Source organism: Hypomesus nipponensis, chromosome 26 (genome assembly GCF_054491055.1).
Source record: "Hypomesus nipponensis isolate SF chromosome 26, ASM5449105v1, whole genome shotgun sequence".
Lineage (NCBI taxonomy): Eukaryota > Metazoa > Chordata > Actinopteri > Osmeriformes > Osmeridae > Hypomesus > Hypomesus nipponensis.
This window is the reverse complement of record NC_140386.1, coordinates 5,388,387-5,403,910: the sequence shown is the minus strand read 5'-3', so window position 1 is coordinate 5,403,910 and position 15,524 is coordinate 5,388,387. Positions and strand designations below refer to the sequence as shown.

The 15,524-nt window shown below is 46.6% G+C and overlaps 1 protein-coding gene and 1 long non-coding RNA gene across 4 annotated transcripts; one reads left to right on the top strand and one right to left on the bottom strand.

Moving 5' to 3' along the window:
• Positions 1-2,565: 2,565 nt before the first annotated feature.
• LOC146221134 (uncharacterized) lies at positions 2,566-12,822 on the bottom strand. Of its 2 annotated transcripts, none has more exons than XR_014750815.1 (3): positions 12,703-12,822; positions 11,324-11,359; positions 2,566-2,902 (listed from the first exon to the last, which is right to left on the bottom strand). It is a non-coding gene; the product is annotated as an uncharacterized LOC146221134 (long non-coding RNA). The 2 variants fall into 2 exon arrangements; XR_014750814.1 differs by lacking the exon at positions 12,703-12,822 and adding an exon at positions 11,552-11,819.
• hyi (hydroxypyruvate isomerase) lies at positions 12,562-15,025 on the top strand. Of its 2 annotated transcripts, none has more exons than XM_084693190.1 (8): positions 12,562-12,849; positions 13,023-13,134; positions 13,303-13,417; positions 13,811-13,889; positions 13,977-14,026; positions 14,122-14,191; positions 14,326-14,449; positions 14,642-15,025. In XM_084693190.1, the coding sequence occupies exons 1-7, from the start codon at positions 12,651-12,653 to the stop codon at positions 14,439-14,441; spliced, it is 741 nt and encodes a 246-aa protein (XP_084549316.1). In that variant the 5' UTR covers positions 12,562-12,650; the 3' UTR covers positions 14,442-14,449; positions 14,642-15,025. The 2 variants fall into 2 exon arrangements, with proteins under 2 accessions (XP_084549316.1, XP_084549315.1); XM_084693189.1 differs by having other exon boundaries at positions 12,563-12,849; positions 14,315-14,449.
• The last annotated feature ends 499 nt before the right edge of the window (positions 15,026-15,524 follow it).

The following is a 15,524-nucleotide window of genomic DNA, read 5'->3' as shown; positions in this document are numbered from 1 at the left end:
GAGGAAGAGAAGACGCCCCGCACGTCCACCTCCGAGCTTCCTCCGCGAGAACGAGGCGGCGCGCTTCTCGCTTTTTTTCCCCACGGCGCGGTAAGGAGCGGAAAGAAGAGAACGGAGGAGAAGGCCGACGCCGTCGAGAAGTACATTGAAAGGAAACCGATCAATCGAGGTCTGTGGTTTCGTGTCCACAGATCCTACAGTATCGGGCCCACCCCAGTCAGGGACTGTTAAAAGTCCATTAACGACTTGAGGCGAGGCGTTTGGTGTGCACAGTCGCTGCCTTCTCTGATTGAGGGGGCGTCCAATCAGGACACAGTCGGAGAGCCACCCCCCGGCGTGAGTCGCTCGGAGCGGCCATTTCAGGTGAACCATGAATCCATGCATGGTAGCATCTCTCTGTGTCGGGGGAGCGCCGGCGACTAATTGGCAGATGTACTGGTACAGCTGTGCACGTCTTCCGATGGACCACGTTCGCTCGTGCTCCACCGAACACGGATGCGTTTCTCACCCCTGCTTCCCCCCCCCCGCCCCCCCCAAAAGCTGCTGCGGAGACTGTCAGCACTCAACTGGACGCACAACCCCATGTCACATGCAAAGGAGCCGAACCAAGGTTTGGGGGGGGGGGGGGACACGGACGGACGAGGGGAGGGACCGCGCGGGGAGAGTCTGTTTAAAAAGCGAATTCCCCTCCACTTGTTCATTATCAGGCTTGTTGTGCGAGCAATCAGTTGAATGTTTAATGAGCACAGCCATGCCTCACCCATCATCAGGTTTTGTGTGGACACTAATGAGATGTAATACTTCCGCTCGCAGCCTGGCTGTGGCCCTCTGCTCATGCGTTCACAGGCTCCCTCTTGAAGGCAACATGTCAGTGCCACAAGCCGACGCGTTTGATACAGTTCAGTGACTTGAGATCTTCCTCTTTAAAAAAAGAAAAGTTGCCTTCAAGCATCCTGGAGGGTCACAAAAGTTCACTTTGTTGCGGTGCCGCAGTCTCTTCGAGCCAACTGTGGTTTTCAATGGAGTCCTGTTCCCCCGTTTGGGATGTCATGCACTGAGTCAAGTGAAGACAAACAAAAAAGAAAGCATGGTTAAAGGGATATAGGGCAGTCACCGCCACACCATTATGCCAATATTTCCGATCGACACTGGATTCAGTTACCATCTAACAAGCCTTGACACCTTCCTGATGTTTCCTCTTGCCTTTTCCCTCTCCTACTGTGTTTCTTGCTTTGACTTTGAGTTACATGCACATTACATTACATGAAGCAGATTCTGAGCGGATGGCTGAGCGGTTAGGGAATCGGGCTATTACTCGGAAGGTTGCCGGTTCGATTTCATGGCATGGCACTTCACCCTACTTGCCTCGGGGGGAAGGTCCCTGTACTTAATGTTAGTCGCTGGGGATAAGAACGTCTGCTGGATGAGTAAATGTGAATGACTTATTTCCCCCTACTTTGCACCTCCTCAACCGGGTTTTAAACTCAAATTCCTTCTGTGTCCTCCACCTTCCCTGGTTCGGAGTCAGCTCCCCTTAGCTCACCTTGGTCCCCTGGGGTACAGTTGCACCTCCCAGGACTTTGCAACATGGCTTCATGCGTTTTTGATGCCTGTGTTGGGGCTGACATGCTTTGATTGCATCAAAACGATGCGTCTGCTTGATCATGCTGTTGGATGTTCCAATCAGGCATCACAGTTCAGAGAAATCCCTTTTAGACAAGGCTGAGGTGTTGGGCAGCATGCAAGAACTCAGATGGATCAGTTGTTTGTACAGTAACATGTGTCACCGCCAGAAAAAAAACCGTGAAAGTAAACAACCAATGCAATTTCATGCCATGGCACCATTCAAACATTAACGTGAGTCTTCTGGCTAACTCAAGAAAAAATTACTGCACAAGGGTCAACATTTGTCCTCTACCTCGAAATTGATAAGGCCTAATTGCAAATCAAATATATTTTGGGGGGGCTTTTATTCCCTCAGGAGAACCATCAGACTTATCTCAAATAAATAAAAATAAAAAATTCTGTCTCATCGTTGAAATTATATGACAAGTAATAGTCCTGAAACAGGTTAACTGGGCATAGCACTAACACAAACAAATTGATAAATAGCCTACATTTAAAAATCTCACCACTTTAGTAAATCGTTTCAGCAAGATTCCCCCTAAACTAAAGCTGACAAGACATAATATATTTTCCGTATAGGACTTGAAGCCTGTTTGAAGAAAAGAAAAAAAGGAAAATAAATTGCACACGGTCTGGCGGGGCAAATTTGTCTGCATTATTAAGGAGTGATATGATATTTATGCAAATTGACTGTGTAACTGCACCAGCAAATACACAAGTGACTTTCTTTTAATTAAATCCGTAAAAGGTACACAGCCAAGCCTTAAATAATCAATTATAGCAATTACTATAAGCACCATGCTATCTGCTGGTTAATGTTTGAGAACCCAGACGGTTGGACTCCCAAAGGATGTGGATGCAAAATGCTCGCTCATCCTAATGACTGGTGTGAGGAAACGGACCATGTTCATTAAAGACTCTGGAAACATGTGACTAGCTTTCAGAGCAAATACGACCACAGCAATGTAGAATGACCTACGAAGTCTTTTTATTGTCATCGTACGCCCTTGTGTGTTCCACGACAATATGACAGAACGCCATTGAACTTTGACGGGGCGGGAAAGAACTCGAGGAGGTTGTCAAGTGACTCTTCGCACCTGCTCAGCGAAGCGAGGGCACGCGAAAAAAAGACACACAAAAAAAAAGCCCACCTGTCATTTCCTTTCACCCAAACCCCGGTGAAGCCCTATAGATTCTCAGCGTTGTTCATTGACGTCTTCTAAAAACAGATGTGGACGTGCAGTCATTCTTCAACCTGCGGGACCCGGAGACATGTCTGTGGAAGAGAAGATGGGAGAGTTGTGGACCCGGGGCTGTGTTACTCGTTCAGCCAGCTCCTGATGTGTCTGGGAGATCAATATTTAGTGGAGAGCTTTCGAACACCAGGGCAAGACATGTTGACCAGGCTGTCACATTCTCTACCCCCCCACCCCCCCTTTTCTTCGTCGTGATCCGTCAGCCAGAGTGTGATTCTGGTTTCAATATGAATGTGAGTCGATCAAATAGCTCACAACAGGAAACGTGATTTTCTTTGTCATAAATGGAGTAGCTTTAAAAAGCTGAATTGATCATAATCTCTCATGAATCATTCAATACCAGATCAGTAGTCCACTGTATGTGTAACTAATGTGCTCATAATGCATGCACTGTTGTCAAGCTCTGAATTAATGATGCTTAAAAATAAACTGGTGGGTCAGTAAACGGCATTGAATTATTTAACTGTTTTTTTCTTTTTTTTATGTCTGTACAAATCACTGAGGTGAGATAAAAAACAATATTGGGATGTAAATAAAAATGGTTTTGTCGTCTTTTATTGACAATTCATGTGGGTCATTCAATTTCTTATAAAATAAGCACAACTGGTCTGAATGGTTCAAATAGACCCACACAGGAATGCAGATCCAGTTGCAGGTCCTTGGTAACATTATCAATACCTGCACTGCAATTGAAGACCATGCCCCAAGGAAACAATAGCGGACTGTTGTCGAGAGTGGCTCTGAAGCTAGGAAACAATTACCGGACATGACTGGGTACTCTCACAACTTATCAGGAGAGGAATGAATTGGATTCAACAGGCAGGGAAGCTTCAAAAACGATTCCCCTTCTGCAGGTCAGACAGTATATTGTGTTCCAGGCATTGAATACCTTTACTCTGCTGCTAGTGGAGAGCAGAGAGACAGAGATGGATTGTGGATAGACAGAACAGTTATGAGTATGGCTCCTCCAGGAACATTGCCTCATGGACTTTTCCACACTTGCCTGATGCTTTTCATCTGGGGGCCAGACGTGCATGGGGGAGGGGGGGGGAGGGTACAGGATATCTGGCGGCTAAGGCTGGATACAGTCCAGGAGCCAGACTGAGCCTAGGGACCAGAAGGCTAGGGGCCGGAGATATAGGAGAGGAGTCTGTGGATCAGAGAGAAGCCAGAGAGGGCACCAGGGGCCAGAGAGAGGCCAGAGAGAGAGGCCAGAGAGAGGGTCCAGGACTCAGAGAGGGGGCCAGGGTAGGTGCCAGGGGCCAGAGAGAGAGAGGCCAGAGAGATAGAGAGCGGAGAGAGAGGGTCCAGGACTCAGAGAGGGGGCCAGGGTAGGTGCCAGGGGCCAGAGAGAGAGAGGCCAGAGAGATAGAGAGCGGAGAGAGAGGGTCCAGGACTCAGAGAGGGGGCCAGGGTGGGTGCCAGGGTGGGTGCCAGGGTGGGTGCCAGGGGCCAGAGAGAGAGAGATAGGCCAGAGAGAGAGGCCAAAGAGAGAGGGTCCAGGAACCAGAGAGAGGGCCAGGGCGGGTACCAGGGGCCAGAGAGGGCAGTCTTAGTTGAGGGACCAAAGTGGCAGCCCAGAGCAAAGCTCCAGGAGCCAGAAAGATCCAGAGAGAGGGCCTGTGAGAGAGAGAGAGAGAGAGAGAGAGAGAGAGAGAAAGAGAGAGAGAGAGAGAGAGAGAGAAGGGGGGGGGGGGGAGGTCGGGGCTGCATGCACCACAGCGCTCCAGGCAGGCCCAGGTCCCTCGAACTGTGTCATTATGCACCTCCACCCTTCTGTGTATCTGCTCTGCTCCCTGTAGCTCCCCCCTCGTTCGCTTGGAGCCCTTCCCAGCACCCCCCGCCGGGTTGTAATTAATCAGTCTGCCCCCGAGGTCAGGGCCAGACCAGTCCTAATAGGCCTGATGACTTCTTCCTCCGGCTCGGCTCCTTCCCCAACAATGGGAACTAATTAGACCTGCTGCCCGAGTCGGCCACAAAAAGAAAAACAGTTCAAGCACGGAGGTGGGCCAGACCAGACCCGATGTCTTCTGCGTTTGCAGGTCAGGTCCGCCCCTGCTTCCTCGCTCGTCACTCACTCAAGACATCTGGACCAGTCAGAAGTCGTTTCCACGGCCACTGGGGAAGGAGCTTGGCAGGTGCTTCAAAACGTGGGCCATTTCAATCAGTCTTTTCAGGTTTGTTTCGTTTGTTGTCGTTCTGTCCACAGTTGTCAATGTCATAATTGGACAAAATGAAGAAAGAATTTCTTCACTGCGGATACAGTTCATCAGCTTCAACAGATTACATTAATTTAACATTGCCGTAAATCCCATGAAGTGTTCCATTTAGTATATAATTGTATGGGAATCCGGCACAATTTTTGTACCAATTCTCAGAGTATCAGAAACAACTATGCAAACGATGTAATAATACCGTACGTGAAACTCCAGCACAAATGTTCTTTTACAAAAGGCAGGTCTAGTTATCGGCAGCAGCAAGCACAGTTATTAGTCGTGCTTAATGTGCGACAGCCAAGCTGTATAGTTTGCTCTCTCCGCCCATACCAACCCCTAACAAATCTTTGCCTTTTCATAAAACGCTGGAGGACGAAACTCGTACTAATTCCACATGATAGGATTTCTTTTATGCTGCTCTTCAATTGGTCGGCAGGTTTAACGCAGTCTCGCTCTGTCTTCCTCATATAGGAGGTTTCTGATAATGAGCTGTTTTCCGAGAGAAAGTGTTGACATTCTGCGCAGAGACACAGTGCTTAAACCGCAAGACATCAAACGTAAAAACGTAGTCTTATTCCCTGATTGGATTAGCACATAGGCAATGTGCTTCTGACTCAACGAAGGGAGCCAGAAGTGTTCTGTTTCTCTTATCTCTGTGTGGTGCTTGGCAGGCAGGTACGGGGGAAGGGAGCGGTGGTTGGCTCTGTTAATTATCTTTTTTTCATTTGCTGCCCCGGAAAAGCTGACAAGTCTTAATAGGGATCATTCCTTCTGTGGACATCCTCATCCGAGAAAAGGCACAGAGGGCAGAAGAAGGGGAGGGATGGAGAGGTGGTCGTGGTGGGGGACGGGGAGGCGAGGGTAGGGACTAGGGAGGGAGGCGAACGCACAAGGACGCCGTTACGTGAGAAGACGTTCTCACGTCTCGCAGCATTACTTAGTCAAAAGAAGTTAGTCAGAAGAACAACATTGCTCCAAAGCCTCAACAAAAAGAAAATGAAGCTTCTCTAAAGTAGTCCTGTTGTGTGGAGACACATGAGCCTGATCAACAACATGTTTCCAACACCTCTTTGCACAAAAGTGTAAACAGTCACCTATCTGTATCTCTAGCAACCATCATCTCCTTTCCGGTGCATGCAGAGTCACGTTTAGGCTCTAATAGGAAACCTGTTGATTCGATTCCAATCGGGCCAGGTTATGATCACTCTCCAGTCTAGCCAGATGGTAGTCAGACAGCAGCTTGCATCTGCTCTGGTGAACAGCCCTGTGCCACAGAGGACCAGATTGACCATTCAGGATGAAAGTGAAATGATGCGAAACTAATTTGCATTGCCTATTCCTGTGCAACAGTCGCCCATGGATTAGGTGTACATATTTTGAACAAAAACAGCATTCGCCAGGCGTGATGTTACAGACAAGGTTATGTACGAGCCTGAGCTGGTTTTTGTGATTTAAAAAAAGCTAAAGATCCACAGGTGAACTTCTGCTGAGGTAGAACATAACATTCTTGCAACGCTCTGTCAAAGTAGTTTTTAAAATTTAGTACGATTGTACTGCATCTCTCCAGATACAAGATAGGATTAAAAAAAAATTGGTGGAGATTCTTCCCAAGTGGTAATTACTTTGTAAGAACATTAGGCCAGAGAGCAAAAGCGACCTTTGAAAGGTAAGTGACAGATTTATTGAGATTTTCCGCTTTTTTATCACCTGTGTAGCTTGACCCTAATCACAAACACAGCTTCCCACTACTAAACACCCAATTATGTTTTGGGCAGCATGTCCAAAAATGAGTTCTGTGAATGCATCTGAAATTAGAAGTCAATGTTGAAAGCCAAAAGGAAACCAAACTTCCAACAAACTACAACCACGTTAACACCCTGTCTGACAAGCTTTTTCACGACACTGTATCTAGCATTTCATGCTGAATGAGTGGCCTTTAACAAGGCTAAATTGATGTTCCGCCAGCCGTTCTCTTCAATGCAAGCGAACGGACAGTACAATTCCGTCAGCCAACCAAGATTGTTATCCTCCATCAACAGACAGATGTGCGATAACATCTGTGACAGGGATCAAGTCCAATGTTCTTAAGTCAGGTAGCTGTAGCTTTAAGGCGGGCTCACGGTTGCTCCCCTGGAAATGAATGATGCATTGTGGGCTCAACAGGCCTTGCTTTGTAGTGCAGCTGGAGAACAATCTTTGGAGAAGAAGGGCCAAATCTTTTCCTTTTTGTTTCTCTGCCAATGACTCAAGCGTGAGATATACACCACAAACAAGCTTTAAAAAAAAAATATATATATTTCTTCCAAGGACAGGGCACCGACGAATCTTCTCCTTCTGTCTGATAAGGCAGTGATAGAATAGGAGACTGACTTTTTCTCCGGCTCATTCTGACAGCCTCCCAATTAATGCTTTCTCAAACTCCCCGTCATTCCCAAGACGAGGGTTCAATGGGAGCCCCGTAAAATAACAACAATACCTGTCTGACATTTTTTACTCATTGTACGCATTCACAGGAAAAACCAACCCGATAGGGCACTTCTTCTGGCCACGTAAAAGCATGATATCATAACGGAAGACTCTATTTTAAATTCTCCCTCAGTCCAGCACAAATGCAATACAGCCTGTGCAATGCTATTGGCTATTCAGAAAACAGTTAAGGATCTGACATTTGTGTATCATCTGCACTGTACAACCCTAGAGGGCAGTATTGATTAAAAAAACTGTAATCATTATTTATAAAACCATTTCCTTGGTAAATCTGACTAGTTCAGGCAATCTGTAATTACACCCCCTGGTCTAACTGACACTGTTTGATTAGAGTGATAAGAGCCCATTCTCACCTTTGAAAGGTATTTATCTTGACATCAATATATCTTTTTTGGTGTTGGGAGATTGGAAGAATCAACGACTAACATAATACTGGCAGGCAAAAACAGAACTCAGTGTGCGCCTAGCCAAGTAGGAAATGTCCTAACACGGAATGTTTTTGCTCTTGGGTATCCTTCCTGGATAGTGATTCAACAAAATAGATTCCTCAGAGCCCAGGCAAGACCCAGTTATTACAGTTTACCATTAGTCACGTCATAATGTCTGACGACATTGCTTCCCTGGGAGCAAGGCGATAGATCAGCCGTTTGAATGCGTGGCCCGTTTGATCGGGGCGTAATGAAAAAGATCTGTCAAGGTGGCTTCCTTGTTGTCTGGGAAGATGTCGCCCACGACCGCTGATGCACATCCAGGGCGCACGAGCGTGAAGCCTTATTAGACTGAACGTGATGGAGGCCCGTCCTCCGATCTTCGTGCCACTGGCGCGAGACAAAAGCATTGTGGGGAAATATACAGCAGAGAGGATCGTTATCGTGCGGTAGATGGATACAGTCGTTTGGATGTAGACAGGCGTTTGTCGGGATGTTAGACGGCGATACACGACAGAAACAGTAGCCCTTGTATGCCTCGTGTGTCTCCATTGGAAATATCTCACGGCCTCGGTTGCAACGGGTCAGGCAAGCCATTTGTTCACATTTCTAATGGACCAAAACATCAGTTTAGACCAGAGCATATTTGCTCTTAGCTAATATTTAACTTGGAAATCAATGGATGGACAGGCCAGGGATGACACAGGGAGTAAGGCTACAGCACTGCTGAGGTGAAAGCCAGGTAATATACAGCACATGAAGGCACAGCGGTGTGCTGCAAGGGAAAGAAGCAATCCTCCGGAGAAAGGAGTTGTTTAGAAGAGGGGTTTGGTGTGAACCCATTCCCCCCCCCCCTCCCCCCCCCCCCCCCCCTGTATCCATTATACTCTACAAATCCGATTTGATTCGGACAGCGATGGGATCACCTGCAGTGTGACATCTTGTTTGCGCTTAAACCGCTAATAGACACCGTGAGTTACAGTGTCTCTTGCAATCTGAATCAGGCTGCAATCCAGCCCGAGAGTTAGGGTTGTTGTTTTCTTGGCGGTGGATAGCTCGACACAAATTACCCTTCACCGTGCACAAGAGAAACGGGGAGCGGGGTTTCATGATGTGTGCTCAGGGTGCTGTTGGAGCAACGTGGAGCGAGCCAGCGTCAAGGAGTCTGTGGTGGGACCCGATTATGGGATGCCCAGATGTGCCTTCCACGGGGAGACTAATGAGAAATCTGCACCTGCTTCACTGTCAGGACCCAGCCTCGTTGATCCGCATTCTACGATGCACCCACTCCAAAAGCTGAGGTGCATCTCAAAGCAGCCTGAAAGCCTTCCTTCTCTTTATAGGTGATATCGTAGAACGGAGAGAGTTAAACACCCTAATTGGAGTTAACTCAATGTGACGGTTCAAACTTTCGAGTCGCTGCATTTGATTGTTTGCGAGAGAGTGTCAAGGCCCGGATAATAATTGGTCTCAAAAGGAGACGTTCCCACAGTCGTTGCACAAAGAAATCAAGGTCTGTTTCTCATATCATCATTAAATCATTAAAGGCAAGCTGTCGCCACGGTTTCCCCGCAGAAGGAGCTTGGCAGGGGAGCTTGTGCTTGCTGGGATATCAGATGTGATTTCTCTCCCTTGTAAAAGCTAGTGGGTGACAGAGATGTAGGGGTTTGAGGCGACAACTTGGTTCGTCTCCAGAATACTAATCCCCCCCCCCCACCCCCCGCATGCCCCGCCCCCCTCGCCGACCCCAGCCCTCACCCCTTCCTTCCGCCACGCACACCCTGGGTGGGGATATCTAGGAACCGTCGGCGGCTCCAACTGGGATGTTTCACGGTTGGCTGTGGCGTGGCTCCTGTCAGAAGAGAGGTTTGAAAAGGCTTGGCCTGCCAGCCCGACAGGACCGCACCTCCCTACTCCTCCCTCCGTCACACACAGGTGACAGAAAACCGGCACAACGGTATGGAACAATAACCTTGTTCTTTTGACGTGCCTACGTTCCGCAAAAGAGCGCGGCAAAAACAGCCCTGTACCATGCGGAAACATTAAGTATAGATGTCCTCAATTATTCTTGAACTTGCGGAGGCATACAGTGTGTTCAGTGAGCTTCTCGTCCCCGTCCCCCCCCATCCCCCCCCTGCCGCAGGCTGCTATGTAAGTGACACAACCCACTGACACTGCTATTATCAGCTGTTGTCAGAGGGGCAGCCATGTTAGCATTAGCATATATTAGAATAACTCAGCATGGCTGTTTCCTCAGAGATAAAACCCCCAGAACTCAGACACAGGGCACCTGTAAAAGGTGAGGAGCAAAACTTGAAACGAGTCACCTGCCTGACATACAATCACCTCTTTCTTTGAATTTGCAGTTTTAGCAAACAATTTATTCCCGTTGGATTCAGAGGCCAGAATTGACTAACACCAGAATAAACTCGGAAACCTTAACCATGGAAGAGATTGTACGTTGTCATTAGTACCTTCATATAACCAGAATCCAATGTTTATTTCTGTATAATGAATTTGTACTAATCCTCGGTGCGATTCTTTTATTATCCTATACTTATACTGTTGGAATGGTAAGGACAATCCAATTAGATTTAATTACACAACCTGCTAGACAGTTCTCTTTAAACACTGGCAGAAGTCATAAACTCGATAGATCTGTTCCCTGGGCTTTCACGCTTCTTGCAATGATCTGCTTCACAGTGGCATTAGTAAATAATCACAAACACATGCGATGAGAAATAATACATTGTCTTCTGTTTTACAAGAGAGGCATAAGGCAGCTGGTTCCCTTACTGAAGGGAATCAGGAACAGTTGTTGCCATGGCTTCTTACATATGCTGACATCACTCGTGTGAACTACAGGATGGCTCGGTGTCAATGCTTCTCCTCTGCGGGACAAATCCATTTCGAAGCATGATTAATCTCATTGTTGCCTGGGATATTATAATTCACCTATTTCGGCTCAGTCCGTGCCTGAGTTCTAAAACCTCTTTATAATTCTGGTGAGGTTGTAGGGCTGTCAGGAAGCACATGCTGTACTCTGAAGTCCCAGAATGTAATACTATGGAGTACTACCCCCCCCCCCCCCCCCCCCCCCCCCCCTTCACGATTCAGGATCTAAGTAGACTGTGAGGTTTGCCTTGTTTAGATGGGGGGAACAGAATGTCTTGTATTCTAAACCACGCCAGTCAAACAATCATGCATTTCGAAACAACTATCAAAACAAGATAGTATTCAGGTGAAAACAAGGGTCATGTTACAATTCTAACATCGAAATGAAACAATGTTTTTCTTTGTGTCCACTCACCCATATTGTTTCATGTGATGAAATGCCTCAGGAGACCTGGAAAGCAAAAGAGTTTCAATGTACATAAAGTCACAAAATAGTTCACGCAAAGATGATAAGCACTTATGTTCCCATGAGGCAAAATATCCCCCTCTCATTTGCCTCCCCACAGTGGATGTCGTAAACATTTATCAGCTTTAGGCTACCGTCGGTTCAAATATTGGCCTGAAGAATGAAATCAATAAATGCCTTGGATTCTTTTGTCCTCTCCAAAGTAGGCTTGTTAGTGCTGGGACATATGAGGTCTGTGTGGTCCGATTGTTCAATTTCCTGCACCAGTGCCCTCCCCAGAGCTCTCGCGCCACCTTGGTTCAGCAGCTGGTTTCATTTCACCATCCTGGATGGGGGGTCTGTTTACCGACAGCGAAAGGTTCCCCTTTTGTGCTGTCACCGGGCCATAGTTTAACCAATACCCTTCCGCCTAAGCTGTTCTGTGGAAAGGGGGATTCACAATAGCTCGTCGAGAGCTGGTGCTCGAACCAGACAGCATATCTTAGCAGTGTTTCCAAGTCACTCAACAAGGTTTTGTTGAACTTGGTTTGGGAGTCCAACTATTTGGAAGGCTACCTGGCAAGATTTGTATCTCGTTTGGGATAAATGTGTCTGCTAAATGAATACATGTGTCAAATGTAAAAGTGTGCAGTTGTGAATAAACGATGGACAGGTGTGTGAATTAGGACTTCTTGACACAAGCAATGGTGTTGCGCACATCACACTTCTAAAATATATTTTAGCACCAAGGATGTGTTGGACTTCATTCTGTTCCAACATGTTTGGTGTGGTTTCAGGGTTCACCTCAGATTGACAGTCAAATTTTGGAGTGGAACAATGTACAGTTCAAAAGCCGAAATTAATCAATCTATCTATCAATAGAAGTGTATTGTTTTTTTCGGTGGTCAATCATTAGGGCAATGCATAAAGACTGGTTTCGATAAGAAGATAGACAGAAATTTGGTTGGAACTCCACAAACCATTTGAATACGTAATTCAAATTCCTATCTGTCCAGAGAACGGAACAGAGCGCAGGTGTTCGGGAAGGGCTACCACTGGTTTATTCTAAAATTAAAAACGCTTTCAAAGTGAACTTGGACCTTGTGCTTTGTGCTAAAAGATAATTATTATCATCAACGTTGCGGAACATCGTCTTTGTATCAGTGTAACAGCCTTGATTTGAGCAGTACTCGGGGTAGATCGGATGCAGAAATCCCTCACAACAACAACGTCACATGTCATATGCAGTCACCCGAGGTCTACCTTACAGAGTTTACTTTCTTGTATCGAATGCAACATGCCTCCATTAAAGTTCTGCGCGAATATTTCGTGGTTATTCACTGACTTACCGGAATTCAGCCAAAGAATATACGCTGCTATGTCTGCCGGTTTTCAGGCTGTGGAAGCGGCTTGGCTTTACGACTGTGACATTCAAGAGCTGCAGAAAATCAAGAATGCTACAGGAGTTGAGGTTGTCCTAATTAACACACCCCCTGGTAAAGTGTACTTTACTTGCAAGGACTGGTCACGTAAAGTCCCACACTTTCAATTGGCTTTTGTTCATGGATATGATATGGGTCGATAGAAATGTTGTACAATGTTGTCCTAGCCATGTGAGGAGGAAAAAAACAAAAAAACGTAGCAAGTTGTTTCGTGCCTGTAATTTTAGGGGAGGTGAAGGCTGGTGAACTTGGTCTCGGAGCTGTTCCCGGGAGAGAGGCTGAGTTCAAGCAGGGTCTGGATCTGGCTTTGCAATATGCAAAGGCATTAAACTGCAAGAGGTGAGTCTATCAAAAGTTCACCTCGTCCACTGGGCCGAGGACAATAATGTCTGCTTGCTTTATTTCACATCAGATAAATGCAAAGCACACACTGAACCCAATAAGGTTATAGGGTTGAAATGGTGGGTGTTCTGCTGTTCCGACGACGTCCTAAATGTGTTCCAACAGAATCCACTTGATGGCTGGAAGGGTACCTGTGGGGGCGGACCGAACAGCTGTTGCCACGGAGATGGAGGCTACCTTTGTGCAGAATCTGAAACATGCTGCAGTTGTCCTCTCAAAGGTGGCGCCGCTTTCTTTTAAGCCACGACATGAAGAATAGCATGCGATCAGTCCTTTATAAGTCCTTTGATCATGGTGCTCTGTCCATATTAATTTATTGTATAGTGCTGTGGACAAGCGCGTGGGAAGTTGTATTCGAGTAGGGGTTGTATTTAAGTATGATGTCATTGTTTAGTTTTATAAGGGGGTTGCTGCTGAAGTAGTTTCTCGACAAATGTCAAGTACTCAATTTACTATAGAAAATATATACATTACGCCTAGCCCTAGCCGCTCTGTTTAAAATAAAGGTTTTGAATTTGTACGTTGTGGGGTGGTAGGCCGTGAGGGTAGCCTACCAGTGGTGGATAATTTAATATTTTGCATAGTATTTTACCCTTCAATTTATATCTCCTAGGAGGGAATCACTGGTCTTATTGAACCCATCAACACAAGAATAACTGATCCCAGGTATTTCCTGGATACGCCACACCAGGGTAAAGGCCTTGCCCATCTCAAATCATTAACCGGACCCTGCAAGCGTTATTGTGTTATTGTTTACCTGTGTGTACCTTTGAACCTAGCGGCTGCCATTCTGCAGAAAGTTGACCACCCAAATATTCAACTGCAAATGGTAAGTACCTTTTCAAAGGTACTATGTCCACCTTCTCTTTTGATGAGTTGAAATTGTGTGTCACTAAAGCTTACTGATGTCTCTCTTATATATAGGATATATTTCACTGGCAAATAATGGACGGCAATCTGACTCAAAATATTCAGAAGTATTTCCCCGTAATCAGTATGTTATTTTCGGCAGGGGCAACCTTTCACGAGCTCAAGATTAAGTAAAAGAAAAAAAGAAAGAAAATCATAGATTATTAGTTTGAATATTCTCTCCCGCCTTGTACTCAATCTCTTTGAGGTCACATCCAGATTGCGCAGGTTCCACATCGCGGCGAGCCAGACAGTGCCGGAGAGCTGAACTTTCCTTATCTCTTCACCACGCTGGAGGAGCTAGGCTATCAGGGATTCATAGGCTGCGAATATAAACCCAAAGGTGAGGACAAGTTTGCCTTTCGGCTTTCATTTCGCTATTTAGATTTGGGAATAACGCTTATTGACCGCGAATGTGCCGAGTCTGATGGCACGTTTGTTGTTACGCCGAGGTAACGGGAAATCCGGTCGTCTGCCATTTTGCCCTCAGTACTATCCAGCTTTCAAAAATAAATACAAATACTTGTCATTCCAGCATCGACACTTGATGGTCTAGGTTGGATAAAGGAGTACTGGAGGCGTAACAAGTGAGGCCAGCTGTCTTCCTTTGTGATCCCTGGCCTGATGCCCTCTTCCTGGCCAAACCAGGAGCCGCCTACCTCCCCCCCCCCCCCTCCCCATGGACCGGACTTCTTATTTAGTATTGAGAGTATTACATTTAGTAGGCCTATTACCTGTCAATTCAGTTGCCTAAATACACTTGACAGTTGGATTTGACAGTGATTTGAACGGAGGTGTCAACATTGACTAATTAGTTTGCTCTGATGTAATTAATTTGCACAATCACGGTAACCATGTTTACATGTTCTTAGATGCCATCTGTAAAGTGGTCATTAAATCTGATTTGGTCACGATAATGGATGGCTTCCCTTGTGTCTCTGTGTGAAATAACAGTTCAAGCACAGTGTATAATTAATCGAATGGACTTGCCCAAGTCCAGCTCCAACCACACCATCAGGTTTGTTAATGACACAACCGGGGTGGGCCTAAACAGCGACTACGACCATGGAGGGTGGTGGCCTGACTAGCAGAATGGTATGTTGCCTACAATAGGATATCTTGAATTCAGAAAGAACCCCCCCCCCAGCACCACGTATAGTCGATAGGGCCCTGCGGCGACTTCCTGCGCCAGCTGAAGAGAGAGTCCACCCACCCCCTATTCTCCCCACGTTCCACAGGGGCACCAAGTCTGGAATGGAAATTGTAACGACTGACCGAAAGGCCTTCCAGCAGACAGTGAACAAAGCCAGACAGGTAATTGGTGCCCCCCCCGCCCCCCCCTACACACTTACCTCTCACGCCGTCAAGGTAAAGCCTCCAGCATTGTGACGGACCCCTCCCGCAGTATCCCCCAGCTC

Bases quoted from the DNA above. Each gene is read 5' to 3' on its own strand.
- hyi (XM_084693189.1), top strand. From the start codon at position 12,651: ATGCCTCCATTAAAGTTCTGCGCGAATATTTCGTGGTTATTCACTGAC. The intron at 14,027-14,121 runs GTAAGTACCTTT...TCTTATATATAG, and splicing joins CAAATATTCAACTGCAAATG to GATATATTTCACTGGCAAAT. The intron at 14,192-14,314 runs GTATGTTATTTT...AATCTCTTTGAG, and splicing joins GAAGTATTTCCCCGTAATCA to GTCACATCCAGATTGCGCAG.